Source organism: Theobroma cacao, chromosome 1, assembly GCF_000208745.1.
Source record: "Theobroma cacao cultivar B97-61/B2 chromosome 1, Criollo_cocoa_genome_V2, whole genome shotgun sequence".
In the NCBI taxonomy this organism is placed as follows: Eukaryota; Viridiplantae; Streptophyta; class Magnoliopsida; order Malvales; family Malvaceae; genus Theobroma; species Theobroma cacao.
The window spans coordinates 5,965,299-5,983,658 of NC_030850.1; the positions used below are offsets into that span (position 1 = coordinate 5,965,299).

Genomic DNA, 18,360 nt, shown 5'->3' on the forward strand with positions numbered 1-18,360 from the left:
TTTAAGCATTAAAGTGTAATAAATTATTTTTGAATGCGTGTAACAATAATATTTTTTTTTCAATGTGATTTGTAACAACTTTTTTTAACTATGATGTGTAACATGTTTTTGTATATAACATGTAACAACAATATTTTTTTTCAACATGACGTGTAACAACATCATTTTTTTTAATCAATTGAATTAATTGAATCAACATGTTTTTGTAACAACAACATGTCTAGGTCCCGAATTAATTGAATCAATTTGGGACATAGACACCAATAAACTAAAAATTTTGAAATTTATAAACTTAGGTTTTTAAAGAAATTTTTTTTTAGTTGAAATAGGTGTTTTAGATAATAAAATTTATGTTTTGATTTATGAAAATATGTTATAAACACTTCAATCGGTACCAAATTGCAAAAAAAAACAAAAACAATGAAGAGAGTTTAGAGGATTTGAAATTTTAGTTTGTAAGTAACAACAACATTTTAGGTATTAAAGTGTAACAAATTGTTTTTGAATGCGTGTAACAATAATATTTTTTTTTCAACATGGCTTGTAACAACTTTTTTTAACCACGATGATCTTTGCGCTTGGAGCAATGACGAGTGAGGTTCTAACCGAGGAGCATCTATTGCTGGTTGAAAACTATTTCCAAACGCCCTCTTAGGCCTGGGTTCGACCCTGGCCTTAGAGAATTTATGAAAGGGCTCCGTACGAGGTAAAGTCCTACAAAAAATAAACATTTTTTAACCATGACGTGTAACATGTTTTTGTATATGAAATGTAACAATAATATTTTTTTTCAACATGGCGTGTAACAACAATATTTTTTTTCAACATGACGTGTAACAACCTAACTATAATATGTCATATATTTTTATACATTGCATGTAACAACCTAATCGTTGCGTATAACATGTTTTTGCACATGACGTGTAACAATAATATTTTTTTTCAACATGACATGTCACATATTTTTGTACATGAAATCTAACAACTTAATCATGATCCGTCATATATTTTTGTACATGACATGTAACATCATAACGTGTAATTTTATTAAAAGTAATTTTATCTAACTTAATTAAAAATAATTAAAATTATAAAAAAACTATTTTTAAAAGTATCTTATCTTTAAGGATTACTTTTAAAAATTCTCTTAACTTTAAATTTGATTTTGTACCCAAACCAAATGGGTAGTAAAAATCCCAAGCAATCAAAATTCAGATATCATTACCAAACACATATTTTAATTTTATATACTATTCCCCCACAGAATCATCGTCTCCATTGTCCGTACCCAAGAATTTGTATTCTTTCAATTTCCCCCCTTTCTTAAAACTTTTGAAAACATTTCAATCAGCCCCTCAAATTTTAATACCCCCGCGCCTCCCTTGAAGGAAAAAACAAAAATTATATAAAACCCTCAAAATTTAGCAGACCACCGCGTTGGATTGACGCTCAAAAAAAACCACTTGCGCCCTCCACTTATATAAATACGCCTTTTTCTAGTTTTCCTGTCTCCTTTATCTCTCTATAGATTTTGAATCCGGATCCACCGCCATCACCCATAATAACATACTCCTCTCTCTCTCTCCATCTCTCTCGAACCTGCTTTGCCGTTGCCTTTGTTTTTCGTTTTTTCAATAATAATTATAAAAAACAATGAGGAAGGGAGCTAAGAGAAAAGTCGCCTCTCAGAAACAAGCGGAGAAGGAAGCGAAAGCTTCGTCTTCTTCGCAAGAAAATCAGAAGGAAAACCATAAACCTGCTCCCAAAGCTAAGCGTGTTAAGACCTCCAAGCCTGAGCCTGAGCCTGAGTACTTCGAAGACAAGCGAAACTTGGTATCCTCGTTTAAATTTCCCCGCATTGTCTTATCTGATGCTTTTTTTTTCCTTGAGTCGAAGTTTCAATGTTTTTGTTTATGATTGAAATTTTTTAATACGATAGCTTTAGGTTTTTTTTTTAAGCTTATTATTTTGATTTGTTGAATATATCTGAATGAATATGAGGTTAAAAGATTTAGGTTAAGGGTAAATTTCTGAATGCTTTTGACTTTTTCAATTTACATTGAGCTGTTAATTTTGGATAACGGAGGTTAAATTTTATTATGAGCTTTCGCGCTAAGATTAAAGCTTACCGTTCATAATGGATACAACATTTGGAGCCTAAATATTATTTTTTGGGATAATTAAATGGGGCAAAGTCTTGCGTTGTTGTTGCTTTTTAAGTTATTTTTTATGAAAGTTGTCATTTTGCGTTGTGCAGGAAGATTTGTGGAAAGCTGCATTTCCTGTTGGAACAGAGGTTGGAGTTTTGAGTTTCCCATGTTGGATTTTTGGTTCTGTCATCTTCGAGAATTTAAGTCTGTTGCTTACATTCCGTCTTTTTTCTCCTTTTGTGGCAGTGGGATCAATTGGACAGTGTTTACCAAGTCAGCTGGAACTTTTCGAATCTTGAAGTGAGTCGCCGGAGTCTTTTTGCTTTTGCTTGTTCAGTTTCAATTTCTAGTTTGCTGCTGTTTTTTTCCCCAAGTATCATACGGATTTGGTTTAGAGATACCTGGACTTATTTCTGTTCTTTTTCTGGTCAGGATGCATTTGAAGAGGGAGGAAAGCTATATGGAAAGAAAGTTTATCTCTTTGGTTGTACTGAGCGTAAGTAGTTCACAGACTTGGTCCTGGTATTTTGCACCTTTATACAGACAATTTGCCGTATCTTGAGTGGAGAAAATGTTTTTTTATGCCATTGGCTGCATTATCTCTTCTATCGTTATTTTACTCTGCAAAAAAGAAAGGAAGAGAGTATGTCTTATGTTTTAGATTTGAGCTAAGTTCCCATAGGTTTCTTTCTTGATCATGCAGTTTTTGTTTCTTCTGTCCTGTCCTTTTTGTTCATCTGTTACACTTTATTGATTTTAGTTATTTTCTATTTGTGCAGCTCAACTGGTCCCTTACAAAGGAGAAAACAAAGTCATTTGTATACCTGTGGTTGTGGCTGTAAGTTGTCTAAGATGGTTGTGAAGTTATTTTAATGCTTCTCATGCTAAATCACTTAAAGGGATGTTTCTTTTTTCTTCATCTTGTGATGAGGGGGCAGAGTGATAGAGCAGCTAAAGGCAAATTCAATAGTATATCTCTATGTGGCCTTGAAGTTAGATATTCCCTTGCTGATCTCATTTTAACATTTTCCTTTGATGCTTTAGTATGGCTGTTCCTTTGAGGTGCAGTTGTCAAGCTTAGAATCTCAGAACTTGGGGCTTTGGCCTCTTGGATAAATAGTTTCTTCACTTCACCTCTATAGGTGTAGACATGATTTTGTCAGACAAAGACTTTTGTTGACCATCTCACAATACATTTTATTTACCATTTTCCATATGTTTTATCCAGTGAAAAAGCCATCTTAATCTATCATATTTTTCTTTTGATGGACAGAGTTACTATATTGTTGCTTATTTAATTTGGACCAAATTAGCAACATTGCAGAATGTTGAGAGTTAAAAAATCTTCCTAACTTAACTTTATTTTTCTTTTATAATTAATAAGTGTGTATCTTTGTTGTTTTCACAGTGGTTTATTATTTTCAATGACTGCAGTCACATAATTATTAATTGTTTATGAGATTGATTCATTGAAAATAGTCGTTTCCACCATGATGTATGGTTGTATTTTCTTGCTGATTAACTTCTGGTGCTTCTTCTTTTCAGGTTGTGTCTCCTTTCCCACCTTCAGATAAGATAGGTATTAACTCAGTGCAGAGAGAAGCTGAAGAGATTGTTCCCATGAAACAAATGAAAATGGACTGGGTTCCGTATATTCCACTTGAGAATAGGTACACAGTTTTGATCTTTTCTTATTTTGATCAGATTTAAAGTTAATTTTTAAGGGGATTATTTAATTTAATTCATCTATATAGTTGGCCAAGTTGATAAAATGAACTGTTATCTATTTTATGTTTTTATTACTATTGAGTTTGAATGGATTTAAAAGGTGATTGTACATTTTGATTCCTCTACAGAGACAGCCAAGTCGATAGACTGAAATCTCAAATATTCATCTTAGGCTGCACTCAAAGAAGGTACAGAAGTGCACACTATCCCTTACAATCCTATTAAAGTTTTTTCTTTTGCATGAGATTGTCAACTAGTGTTCATCACTGTGTCCTTATTACAAAACTGCTTTTGTCTGGGACTGTTATCTTGGGTCGCATATGGTTCTTTGGTTCTCTCTAAATAATATGGCTTTAAATAGGTAGACCTGTATATTGTATGTATGCTGTGGTTGGGGGGTTATAACTGTTGGTTGATTGGTTTGCTTTTTCTGGGAATTGTCAATACATTCTGATCAGCTTGTTGTCGTCTCAATACTTACGCCAAATGAAATGCTGAGACTTCAGTCTTGGTTGTTGAAAATAACAATATAATAGATACTTGTGGTCATCCTCAGAGGCTTGGGCTTATCAATGTGCATTTCTTATTTTTGGCCCTACAAGATATAAAGTTGGCTTGGTTTTGTACTTTCCTGTTGAAACTTCTGTGTCTGGAGAACACTATTTATTATGTCCCTGTGTATGAGCTAAGCGAACCATTTGATACATAGTCTAAACAATTTATAAAGGTCTGTCTTGTATAGCTTCTAAGTTTATTTTAGGGCAAGCTTCTCTTGTTTACAAATGGACTTCAAAATTTTCTCTCTCTAGTTTATTCTCTTTCTCTGAATGTGGGTGTTTATGTGTGTTTTGAGTGCATGCATGTATTTTTATTAATTTTTTCTATTTGAAATTCCTTCTGCAGGGCTGCTTTGAAACAAATGAAAATAGATCGTCTCAAGAAATACGAGTATTGTCTGCCTTGTGAGTTCTCTAGATATCTCTGGATGTTAAATTGCTGGATTATGCATGTCTGCTGCTTATTCTGATGACTTGTCAAAGAGGAAAATATGAAAAAAAAAAGGAGGAAATTTATTTATTTCTTTCTATGTTGTTTGGCATGCCTTTATTGACAGATTTCTATCAGCCTTTGAAGGAAGACGAGCTTGAACAAAGCACTGAGGTTCAAATAATTTTTCCAGCAGAACCAAAGCCGGTAATGTTTTCTTATGTTTTTGAGAAAATTGATGATCACTGACACTGGACTTTCTGGATATTATTTGGTGGGTGAAGTTGATTTTATAGGTTGAGGTTATGGTTGCTTGGATATGAACTGTTGCTAACAGTTTAGTTGGAGGCACAAGGATCCTTGCATCTTTTAAGGCTCTAGGCAAAACAGGTGCTTGCTTGAGTGAAGCAAAGAGCCAGTTGCCAATAAGATTAACACACACTCATACCCATGTACACATGTATGTATCTATGATACTCCTATGGTTAAAACTTGGAGGTTTGAATTTCAAACCTCAGGGAGGGTGGGGTTAAGCTTAGTTGTCAGCAAATTTCCACATGTACCATTGCATCTCTTTTACTTGTAAACTTGAAGTATATATACAATTTGGCAAATGTTGAGAAGTTGACTCTACTCCTGTGCCTAATATTTTTCAATGATCAAGCATGACTAAGAGTCATTACCCTAGCTCTAAGTTTCCTTCACTTATGGACATAATCCATTTCCTATTTTTAAAGATACATGTGCTGTCCATCAAATGAAAATATTCTCATTAAAAGCAAAGAACTGAAAACAAAGGGTAAACTTATTGGAGGTGTGCCATGTGCCATAATAAAGGCACCTTGATTAGAGGGGTCTGATGTGCTTTTGCTAGAGTGTGATAGTGCCTATTGCCTAGGGCTTCTGGACTACACTCTTTGTAATGATTTTTATTGGAATAACTGTGCAAAATATTATGTAAATTGATACGTCCTTTCTGGTCTTTCAGGTTTTCTGTGAATTTGATTGGGAGTTGGATGAACTTGATGTAAGACTCGCCTCTTTTGTTCTTATGTTATAGACTAATTAGCATGTTTTTTTTTTTTTTGTGATGTTTGAATTATGTGAAATGGTAGCTTGGAATTGTTCCTTTTTCAGTTATTTATGCATTAGCCTTTCTTTTTTGAAAAGAGTTTATGCATTTATGCATTATCCTTTTGTCCATCATTTGGCTGTTTTTGCTCACATCATAAGAATTTGATACTTAACTCTATCTACCAATTTGCAGGAGTTTACTGATAAACTGATCGAGGCTGATGAATTAGATATAGATCAAAAGGATGCCTTTAAGGTTAAGTTCATTTGAAGATCCTCCAATAAATTGCAGATTTTGTTGATTTGTAGTTACTAATTGAATCTGAAATGCTTTTGGTTTTGTAGGAGTTTGTCAAGGAGAAAGTTCGAGAGGCAAAGAAAGCTAATCGGCAGGTATATTTTGGGCAACATTGCTTCTTGAGTTGTTAATATAGTTGGTTAGGGAGCATGAATTTGGATAGGCTGATTAATGTGGCCAATTCCATTGTTGTAGGCAAGAGAAGCTCGCAAGAAAGCCCTGGAAGAAATGAGTGAGGAAACTAAAGCAGCATTTGAGAACATAAGATTTTACAAGTTCTACCCTGTTCAAACTCCGGATACTCCTGATGTATCAAATGTTAAGGTAAGATTTATGAATTACTGCCTTAGATACCTTTCTTTCTTTTCCTAAGAAAGGTATTATTTTTTGGTAATTATTTAATTTGTTAAGTGAAGCCTTTTAGCAATTTTTAACATCTTGGTTTTCTGAGTACTAATTATTTATCATACAAAAAGTTATTTGCATTACTTATTGGCAGATTTTTCTTTGTAGGTAGTCATGATGTTCTTATCAGAGCTTGTTATATAATAATTAAGGCTTTTGATTTTTTTGAACATACTATCGATGATAAGTAGTGATCACATGGTCTGTTTTAGGTTTCTGAATGGTTATATTTGCTGTTTTTTTTTTGTTTTAATTGGGGGAAGGGGATTTGAACTCTGCTCTCTAGGCAGGGGGATAATGCACCAATTAATGAGCCAAATGCTCGGTTGCTGAATGGTTTTATTAGCTTGAATGTGTTTACCTGGTAAAGTTGGATGAGTTCATTTCTGATCGAATGGCTGGAATGGTTTGTCAACTATGCTGTAGCACTTATGCTTTTTGATGGATTACTTTCTTTTTTTCTCTCCAGTCTTTTGGATCTTACTCTAGGAAATCAATTGAATTACATACCCCCTCCATTCCTTACACTATGTTTGGTAGGAAGGAAGGAAAAAAAGTGAGTAAAGGAAAAAAGAAGAGAAAGGAAAGTTGTTTTTCCTTTTCCTTGTATTTGGTATGAAAGATGAAAAATAGAGGGAAAGAAAGAGAGTTAGATCCTAACAAGTCAATCTCCTTTTAACGAGATATGGCATAACAACTGGAACTTCATGTAGATTCATATGGTGGTTATAACTCCTTCAAATAGTTCCTAAAAATGGACAATATCTGAATGAGTCTAAGCTTGAATACTTTCCTGAGCTCATTAACTTTCCTATAACCAAATTCATAGACATTTTCCCCCAAGGGTTGAGACTTTACTAAAATTCTGTAGTACTTGAATGATAGGTCTAATAATGCTGCCCAATAATACAGGAGTGGCAGCATTAATTTAAACAATGCTTAGTAAAATTCACAATAGTGTTTACATCACTTGTTGAAGAATTCAAATCATAAAATATTTGTACATCTCATGATGTGAAGTTTATCGATAAAATATTTCATCTTTACAATGCTAGGACTCATCTCAGTCATTTGTTACTAACATGATGCTGGAGGAATGTTTTCTCTAGTAATCCAGATGTCACATTTATATTTTTAGCTGCAGAATTATAATACAATCCTTTGCTTATTTTACGTAAAATAAGAGTATGATGGGCTACTGTTTGAATAATTCCTTTTGTTGTTTGATGGTTGTGCCTTGCAGGCTCCATTCATAAACAGGTACTACGGGAAGGCCCACGAGGTTCTCTAATTGAGCTTTCGAGCTTTCATTCCGGAAGTAGCGTAGTTGAGAGATGCTCTAAAAGCGTGCTTTGGCTCCCAAGAGTGTCATATCAAGCATTGGTTACTACATCTCCAGGAAGCTTTGGGAGCATGCCTCTGGTGCCCCCCATCACGGCCAGGTGTGTTTTAGGAGATAGATTTAAATTAGAGCTCCATAACTCTTTAGATAAACAAAGCAGGTGCTCTTGTTACAAATAGGCGGAACTTGTAGTATACTTTATTGAGGCATTTCAAAATTTTTCAAGGAAACTTTAATCTTGAGGTGCTAAAAATCCCTATGCAGTTGCAGCCTGAGTATGTCTTGATTTTACTCTTTATCCCCCCTTTTCCTATCTTTGATTCCGACTGATTGTAATAGTAGAATAAATTAATATACAACAATTCAATTCTGAGAAATATTAATGAAAAGACTAGCCAAATCAGTTTCCTAGATTAAATCTCGGTGAATCAACTGGGAATCCCATGGTTTTTGATTGTTGTATATGCTTACAAGGTAACTGGACCGAGAAATGTTTAGAAAAGGAACATAGCTGTATTCTTGTACAGAATCTGTAAGCAGCTTAACAATTGCAAAATTCTGACAGCAATTGTTACTTTTAAAATTCTCCCTGGTTGGGCACCAGTAACCTTCAGCAAACTCTTCCTTGCTGCCTTGCATGATTCCGTGCAGGAAATTCACAGAGAAGCAGGTATGAAAACCCTGGTGAGATTATTTTGTTGAGTCTTACAACTTGAAGGAAAAAAAAAAAAAATAATAATAAAGAGTGAATATCAGCTCAGCATCCATTCCTTTACTAGGGTGAACATTATTTGATTAAAATCGAATTAATCGGTTAAAATGATTCAGTTTGTCTGATTATTCAGTTAATTTCTGTAGTGCTCCATTTATTAGATTTAATCGGTCAGTTTTGATTTCGATTCTAAGATTAAAAATTCAATGAATTGAATTAATCAAACTAACAAGATAAAATTTACAGCTCATTAACCGTGAAGCTCAATAAATACACAAATAATTTGATAAAATATTTTAATGTTTCTAAACATATATTATTGGGATTTCACAATCTAAATTTATTTATTTTGTACTGAAAATTGGACTCAATCTCGTTATTTTAATTGTTTCAATAATCGACTGAATTAATTAATCTAATTCAATTACTGGTTAATCCATTATAACATATTATTCCGTTGATTGGATTAACGAAAAATCAAAATTCGGTTAATTTGTTTTTAAAGATTTTGTGATGGATTAATAGAGATAGGGCAAATCCAAGGGCAGTGAACAATGAGGAAGGGGAACGGGCTGGGGCACATGTTTTTGTTTCCCGGATAATTCACCACTCGGTTCGATCATAAGGTAAAAGTAAATCTTCAATATAAAGAAAAAGCATATATCGCGCAGAAGGCTGCAACTATTTTTCATAACTTCATAATTTTATTAATAATGTTAAAAAGTAGAATAATTGGACAACAAAATACACTTCACTGATGCCTCTTGAACCTCCACTTTTTTTGTCGGTAGGAAAACACCTGCTGGAAAATCAACTGAAGCAACACAGCCTACAATAACACTGATAAATTACCCCAACCAATCCCACAAAATTATTTGCCTGACAACAAATAGGCACTTTGACATATACTAGTCCCCAGTGGACCAAGGATAACCTCACAAGCAGCCACCTCAGCTCACCAAACTCTAGCTTCCACCATCAGCATCTAAAACCAGCACCATGAAATGATCTTTCCACTCGCTCAGGCTCGCGAAAGGCATAAGACCACACAACAATGGCAGAATCAAAAGTATAATAGAATAGAATAGTGATCTTCGGATCCAGTAAGGAAGCAGTGGCCTCTGTCTCATCGCTTGAGATACATTAAAAGGTCCATGAAGAATGATGAACAGCACCGATGTAAAGACATTTGAGAGGAAATGCAACAAGCATAGAATCTCCCAGTAGACGAGCCAACGATAGCCATTTCCTCCCAACATATCTACACAGAACTTCCCAGCCAAACCACAGGCAATTCCTAGCAGCAACATTATGAAAGTGACTGGCATTGTCTGTTTTGAAATTGCTGAACGCTGTACAATCAAATAAGCTACTGCAAGAATCATCAAGAAGGCAAACATCATTTGACTCATAACTTGAACCTGGCACTTAAGAGTGTGGAGCCCCGAATTGAAAGATGCCATTGGCTTTGGGATCCACCAAGACTTGGATTCCTGGAAAAAATCAAAGCTTTATTTAATATTATTGAGACATATAAAGTAATCTTAGAGTGGAAGCATAGCAAAGAAAAGATGATTTATCATGAATGGTGTGATAATGCCGGGCACTAAATGTCAAGAGGTATATATTGGAACAGATATTTATCTAAAACAGGACAGTGGTAACAGATAAATATTGGATGATGTAAACAGTTAAACAGTGCACTGAGTTTAAGACAGATTGTTGTCGTCAAAATTTCAAAAGACAAACACCATAAAAGACAAGTTGGCAGTCTCCTATAGAAAAGTTTTTCCTACATTAAATTCTGTTGCCATAGTGCAACTGAACATCAACCTTAGTTCCGGAGCCATTCACAATTTATTTGCCCCATAATCCATAGATTCAATGCCTACAGGCCTAAAGGCTACTTTAATTTTCCACATATAGTTGCAGAGTAAGCAACAATGGTCATTCACTCAAAAAGCAACAATTAGAAGACAAGCTTTCATGTAGTGTTGTTGGGGGATTACTTTCATGGGCTTGGGAACATAGTTAAGGAGAAAATTACCAAACACATGATTTGACATTAAGTGTTACCTAATATAATGGTCAAAACAAATCAAAAGATATTAAAACTAACTTCTAATGGTCGAGCAAACCTTGGGAGGCATTTAATCAACCAAAGCCAGGAAAAGGAAGTTGCCCTTACCTCAAGTGAAGGATTACAAGATGATGTAGCATCAGTAATCCTTTTGTAAGAATAAATATAAGCACCATATATAAGGAAGAATGTCATGATGAACAAGCCAGCAACAAGACAATCTATGCACTTTTTAAGCAATTCGGCATGTCTTGTATCTTCCAGTTGGTTCTTGAACTTTTCAGCTTTAAAGGATGCCTTTGATATACCCATTGCTAATTTTGATCTCTCCAGATGGTTTGAGTCAATGTTTAGAGCTAGCTGTCTCTCTTTCAATTTCAACTTTTTCATTGTAAGACCAAGCTCTAATGTCTTGAGGTCGTTAGAACGAACTTGCTCTATAACAGATTTCTCAATCGTGCTGAGGACTGACTGGTTTAGGACAGAACTTGGAGTGACACAAGCCAGTTGGTTTACTTGTCCAGGAATGGCAAGCTCCTGATTCATGGAATCAGTTTGGATATTCTCCTGTACCTCTTCATAAATATTGCATTGATTCTGAGTTGCAATGCAAGGCAGGTCAACTTCTGAGTTTGAATCCTTTATATCAAAAGAGCTTATATAACATCCACTTCTGCTTGAAGTTTCATCTGAAGTAGAACTTTCCACGTTATTGGAGTCAAGTAGATTTTTTTCCTTGTGCTTGGATGACTCATTAATCAATCTAAGAGTCCTCAAGGTGCTTCCAAATGATTTCTCAAAGTTCCTCACGAAACAATCAAACTTGTCTCCAAAAACCTGTCACCAAGTGAACCATAAAAGCAAAAGGCATATACTCAATAAGCATCATTGATGGTGTGATGCACATAAAAAGGCATGAGGAAACTTAACTTGTAAAATCAGAGTCAGTCTATGAGTCAGCAATTTAAAGTCTGGCTTACATTGGCTAAAGATTCTCTGACAGCTGAAGTGCAAATCTGCAAGCATAAAGAGTAACTAACTTCGTTAACAAGCAAGACGCTTTTCACTTCAGTAAAACAAACCAGCTATTATGAGCATCTTGTTACCACTGAGAGATAATCAGGAGACAGACTTTTGTTTGTGACATCTTTCCTTTCCAGAACCTAGAATTACAAAAAACCAGGTTACCATAATCAACCCAGAATTACTTGATGTGATCTTTAAAAAATGAAAAAAAAAGTATAAGAATTGCCTTTCACAATATGTAGCTTATCTTTTTAAACTTTTCGTCACAATCGAAGAAGGCCAAGAGGTAGAGGAGACTCAAACTATCTTGACCTCCACTGCATGATAACAACCAACTAGGCAAAGTTTGGATTATTTAAAGAATATAGTCAACATAAAAACAGATTAAATTGGGAGTCGCATGCAGACAGATAGGGAATCATTTTGGAAACTGTGTAACCTAAAACAGGGAACTTTGTTGTAAGGCAAGACTTTTAGAACAGCAGCCTTGGCCTTTGCTATAGCCCAATAGCTCTACATTGCAACTCAAGCTTCCAATGTGCCAGGCAAAAATGAGATACATCCCTCAAGACCAAGCACTCCCTTTGCTTGAGGCAATTGCAAACATTATTGATGCACTACATCAGCCATCTAAAGAGGCAATGCCATACGATATCCTCATTTAACCAAAAGAAAGCAAGACATTAAATTGATAAAATCTAACAGAAATCAAAACAATATGAATTCACTAAGAAACTTGAATTCTAGGCAGCAAAAATTATATTCCATTTTTTTTCAAATTGTCACAAAAAAAGTAAAATTTAACTTCAAAATTCCCAACTTAAAAAAAAAACACCTTTCCACTCAAAAGCCCCCTCAAAAAGTTAAAAAATTCAACTGAAAAGTCAGCTTTTATAGCATGGCTCCATAAATAATAAAAAATTCACAATTTTCCATCTATATAATGGTTAGAAAAAGGTAAAAAAAAAAAGGTTGAAACTTGATCGAACCTGAGCAACAACAGCCGCGAAGGACATTCCTAGAGGAAGCGCAATGGACTCAACGTCACCAACCTCAGATCGCCGAACCGGACCGAACCGAACCCTAGTAATCCGGCGTTTGAATGGCACGCGCGTTCCTCTCTGAATAGAAGATGAACAGGAAGCAGAGCAAGGAGAAGACGATGGTGCGTCTTTATCAATTGTTTTCTTCTTCTTTCTGTTGATGAGGGAGGGTCTTGGAGATGGAGAATGATTTTCGACCGTTGGATCTGAGTCATCGTTGGGTGGTAGTGCGGTACTGCAAGCAGGGGATTCGCAGGGTTGCAGAGAAGGGGGAGAAGAGGAAAAAAGGACGTCCATCCGGAAAACAACAAAAATAAAAAAAATAAAAAGGTTGGTAAAGCATAAAATTTGAAAATCTCCTTATTACAAAGACGGTGAGAAGTGGCGTTAGAGTAACGTCGTTAGAACATTTGAATTTCGTCCCAACGTGGAAACGTTGGTTTTTTAACATGAAGGAAGGGCGCGTTTTCTTACCCCCCAAGAAAACGGAGCGTTTATTGTTGTGTTTTTATATGAAAAAAGGAAAAAATTATGCTGAAAATAAAAGTAAAAACCTAAAAATAGGGTTCACCTTTTTAGAATATAGTAATTAATAAAAAATAAAATAATTATAAAGTTCTAACTTAAATAAAAAAAACCCTTTAAACAAATAACATCTCTAAAAGATAATGAGCTAAAAGATGGATCCAACTCCTTTCGAAACACAGGATTACGTTTGGAAGTTTTTGAACTTTTAAAATTAAAATAAAAAGCCTAAATATAAGTAATTAAATAGGGTTTTTTATTAAAATATTTAGTTCCATAATAGTTACATGTATATTTTACTTTAAAAAGTAAGTTCGAATTTTCCCTTTTTACAAAAATATATATTTTTTATACATGATTAAATTTCTTTTTTTTTAATATTAATTGGATATTTAAATGATTAACTTTCTAATTAAATCATAGCTCTCATAAATTTAAACATGAATAAATAAATGGTCTAGATTCAGCCACCCGCTTGACTGATCTTGGGATTTTGCAAGCGGTGCTGTCTCATGGTCGAAAAATGTTTTGGACCGATGTTGCTAAGATGGTCCAAGTCCTCACATTATGGCCCACATGTTATAGTAATAAAGTAGATCGATGCGTGCACCGATTTTTTTTATTTTATTTTTATAATTGTGTTAATTTGATATATATTTAGTATAATATTTAAATAAAAATTTTAAATTATTTAAAAAATTAAAATAATTTTTTATATTTTTATTATGTTTAATTAAATTTTTATATTTTTATTTTGTATCAAATAAGCTTTTATATTTTTATTTTGAATTAATAAATTCTTATGAGTAATTATTGACTTAATTAAAGTATCATTTCTCATTTTATATCACGTGACATTAACGTGATATATTGACTTATTATAATTAATGATAATTTAAAATATTAATATATCATAATTGATGATGACGTGATATATTAATTTGACATTATAATATGTAACATTTTTAACCTTTCACATCAATACCATATCAATGTACGTAAATGTAAAATGACAAAAATTATTTTGATTAATGATAATTAATTAATTAATTATTAATTATAAAATTTTATTTAATTTGAAATAAAAATATAAGAGTTTAATTGAACGGAATAAAAAAATAAGGGTATGTTTCAATTTTTTTGAATAGTTTAAAAGCTTATTTGAATATTATGCCTATATATTTTTATAACCACAATTAGTCTAAATAATCAAAATATATATTTGTTTCAATAATTAGACCCGTAAATACCAAAAGCTATTTTCTAGTATTTATTATAGGTTTTTTTATCTAATTTTCTCTATTCTAACAAATTGTTAATTTGTTTTTTTATTTGTGGGTCAATGAAAAAGTGTGTACATAATTTCTTTATAATTTAACTTAAATTATTAAACCATCTTATAATCATATAAAACTATGAAAAAAATTAAGAATCGTAGTTGGATTAGAATCGTCCTTGTCTAGCAGCTCGCCACATGTTTTACTTCCCCAACTTCCAGACAGTTCGAACAGTTAAAACATGTTTGCTTCGTATGATTTTATCTACATAATATGTTTATTCTTGCTAATTATATTTTAGAAATTTGAAGATGGGTTTGTAGAAAAACATTGTTAAGACTTATATCATGTAATATACATGCATCAGCATTACCCAACATGCTGCAAGCTTTCTGTATTTTATTTAATAGAATATTCTTTGTTTCAAGGCATTGACTGTCATTGGTAGTAGAAATTCTGAATGAAAAGTGATTATCTCCAGAAAAATAAAAAGGGTAGTAATTTCTCAAACTGCCTTCCTAAGTCAATCCATTTGCTGGCCTCAAAAAATATCTTTGCTAGATATTTTTGCTGGGCCAATATTCTACTGTCAGAAATTCTATGAGTCAGATATAAGCTGGGATTTTTCACAAGTGTAAGAAACCCCCTGCTTAAATTGGAAGTGGCAAAGAGAAATGTATCTAAGTAATGTCCTGCATAAAGCAAGTGTCAAAAGTATTTTAGAAGGTTTATACATATATATATATATATGAGGAAACTTCTTACTGCTTTGGTTAGTCAAGACAAGAATCTGCAGAATAGATGATTGAAACATTGACCTGGGACATGTTGTGGTTACAATAGTTATGATAATAATTGATTAGATAAAGTAACATATAACTGAAATTCTCTAAAACTAAGGTTTCCTGCTCTTTGATTGTACTTTAGTACGAGAATCTCTGATAAAGTTTTATATATAGTCATTAGATAGTTAATCAAATTGAAGAAACAAAAACAAACTTTAAACATATATATATATATATATATATATATATATATATATATATATATATATATTTAATGGGGAAAAAAACTAGTAATTTGATTTGCAACTGCTACCAGTCAACCCTGTGAAGATGAGCTGCCATGGTTCTATTACCATTTCCATCTCCATTTTCTCGAATCCTGCTTGTGTTGAAAGCACCAGCTGTCATCAAACTCTCTCCATAGCCGATCCCTCTTCCACCATCGTCATAGTTGTGTGGATGAGTACCTTGAGCTCCAAGCGAAAAGAAGCCATTGCCATAACCCTGGAAATGATCTGTACCCCTAGCTGGCATAGCTGCATTGACTTTGTTGAATTCAATACTACCACCATGGTTGATTGCAGGATTAGTAGCAAGGCACTGATCTTCTTGCCTGGCCATGGAATTCTTCTCTCCTTCAGTTTCCCTGTACCTGTTGAGATAAACCTTGAGAGGTCCAACATAATTCTCAAATCCCAGCGTTGTCATAGCCCACAAAAGATCATCCCCGTTTATAGTTTTCCTCTTTTCCCTCTGACACTTATCCGAAGCCTCACCCGTGATGAAGCTGATGAACTCGGATACACATTCTTGGACAGTTTCTTTGGCTTCTTTGGATATTTTTGCATTTGCTGGGAGGGATTTTTTCATGATTCGACTTACATTAGCTATGGGAAGGAAACGGTCTTGTTCTTTGGAAGAACTATCCGAGATGTTCCCCGAAGATGGGCTGCCGATGGGGCTGCTGGTTTGGTTTCTTTTTCCAGTCATGGGAGAAGAGGAGAAGAAGGCTGGCTATAGCTAGCAGTGAAAGAAAATAAAAATGGAAGTGTTTAAGGTAAATTTGGGGGAGATATGTATTCTCTCTGAAGCACTTTGTTGTGGAATCTGAAGAGGGGGAGTTTGGCCTTATAAGCTAACACAAAGGGAGAGAAAGAAGGCCAAAACATAAAAAAGTGGGAAGGCGGTTTGATGTAGACAGGAAAGGAAAGAAACAAGCACTTGGAGGATCAGAACCCTGGCAAAGAAGGCTTAAGAAGGTTTGGAATCTTGAGGGGAAAGAGTGAAAATTCTTAAATGGGGTGTTGAGGAAAAAAGAAACAATAAATTATCTTGTCCATAGAATTTCATCTGACAACCGCAAAGGCCACAATCTACCTATCAGTTTGCTCCACTCTTTTATCATCTTACACCCAGTCTTCCCCTGAAATTTCAGTCAAAAAACTTAAGACCCACTCCTAGGAAAATGGAAAACAATCCATGACAACCAGCCAAAAAGCATAAATATTTTTCCAATATGCAAAAGCTTCTTCTTTTGCTGGAGTGAATTCCCTTACTGAATGCTGCCTCTGGAATCTAATCTACTAAATTTGCATGCTTGATATGACATTGGGTCTTGACTGAATCAGTTTACAGCATGTTTCCCACTGATTATTGCTTGACACAATATACAGGAGAGTATGTTACCATCATATTGTCAAAATGCATAGATTGGATCCTAAAGAATATATGCGTGTTATAATTTAAAGGCTTTTTCCTTTCACTTTTTTCTTATCTGTTTTGAATTTGTTTTTGGTAAAAGTAAAATATTTTGCTAACCATGACAAATATTAGTAGTATTTTTGGCCCTAGCCTGCCTTTCTATAGCATAGGGTTCCATATATACCTACCAAATAATAGAGGAATAAAATCCTGAATTTGTACAGATTGGACATTCATGGAAGCTAGCGGGAGCTTCTGATCCTGTTGTCTTCATGCAGATATTTGCAAGGTTAATATGAAAATTTAAATTTTTCTTGATTTCAAATTAGGGTTATTAATCAATATTAGGCTTGAATTGATATATATCAAGAAATGGGCATGGTATCTTTGTACGACTTGGGCAAAAAGCATGCAAAAGGGGAGCTGCTGGATAGACTTTGCACATATGCTTCACTTTGCTCTCTCTCTCTCTCTTGCTTTGGTGTTTTGTTTCCTTGTGAGATTCTCCCACCTATCACATCCCTTGATCGAGTGCTACAGGGTAGCAATTCACTTCTTCCTAGCTAGGCAAACCAATTGCGAAAGCTGATTAATTAAGTTTATATTAATCAATAGTATTGGCCTGCTAGCTAGGCTCCGCTGCTGTGATAGACGGTATAACAAAAGAGCATCAAGATACAAATATCTGAACATGTACGCAGCATAACTATAAAAGTTAGTACATATTTAGATTATTAAACTCCTTTTATCCTTTTAATTTACAATAACACAACGAGCTCAACGGCTAGTATGAGTATTTAAACAAATGGGGACTATGTTTTCACCTTTGGAAGTAGGTCTTAGCGGATATGATTTAAGTTCTAATTAGATAGTGTTTAACATGAAGTTATCAAGTTAACATTTATCTATCTAAAGAATCGTTATTTTGTTAAATTTTATATGGATATATATATATATATATATTCAACTTAAAAATAATTAATACTAGGTGAAAAGAGCTTTATTATATTTATATGTCTAAAATACGTTCAACTTAATTAATGTGAGGTTTTTTTTTCTCTATTTCGATAATCCTCCTCATGTGTAAAGACAACGAATCTATCACATGACATGAAGACAATGAACCTATCACGGTGGAAACAACAATAAGGTTACAATGTTAAATTTTAGAATGAGTAATCAACTTAAAATCAATTAATGAGATGTGAGGTAATGTTATATTATATT

The 18,360-nt window shown here is 33.8% G+C and overlaps 3 protein-coding genes across 3 annotated transcripts; 1 reads left to right on the forward strand and 2 right to left on the reverse strand.

Annotated features, from left to right (window-relative positions):
• LOC18611664 lies at positions 1,465-8,400 on the forward strand. Its single transcript, XM_007048037.2, has 14 exons — positions 1,465-1,833; positions 2,258-2,296; positions 2,397-2,450; positions 2,583-2,646; positions 2,930-2,988; positions 3,696-3,820; positions 4,007-4,066; positions 4,782-4,840; positions 4,993-5,072; positions 5,854-5,892; positions 6,133-6,195; positions 6,285-6,332; positions 6,433-6,561; positions 7,886-8,400. Exons 1-14 carry the CDS (start codon positions 1,654-1,656, stop codon positions 7,931-7,933), a joined length of 1,047 nt encoding a protein of 348 aa, XP_007048099.2. The 5' UTR covers positions 1,465-1,653; the 3' UTR covers positions 7,934-8,400.
• Positions 9,342-13,165, reverse strand: LOC18611665 (protein CPR-5). Its single transcript, XM_007048039.2, has 5 exons — positions 12,792-13,165; positions 11,883-11,939; positions 11,757-11,792; positions 10,885-11,613; positions 9,342-10,189 (listed from the first exon to the last, which is right to left on the reverse strand). The coding sequence occupies exons 1-5, from the start codon at positions 13,140-13,142 to the stop codon at positions 9,662-9,664; spliced, it is 1,701 nt and encodes a 566-aa protein (XP_007048101.2). The 5' UTR covers positions 13,143-13,165; the 3' UTR covers positions 9,342-9,661.
• Positions 15,700-16,681, reverse strand: LOC108660480 (nuclear transcription factor Y subunit B-3-like). The gene has a single exon (XM_018113811.1). It carries the CDS (start codon positions 16,420-16,422, stop codon positions 15,742-15,744), a length of 681 nt encoding a protein of 226 aa, XP_017969300.1. The 5' UTR covers positions 16,423-16,681; the 3' UTR covers positions 15,700-15,741.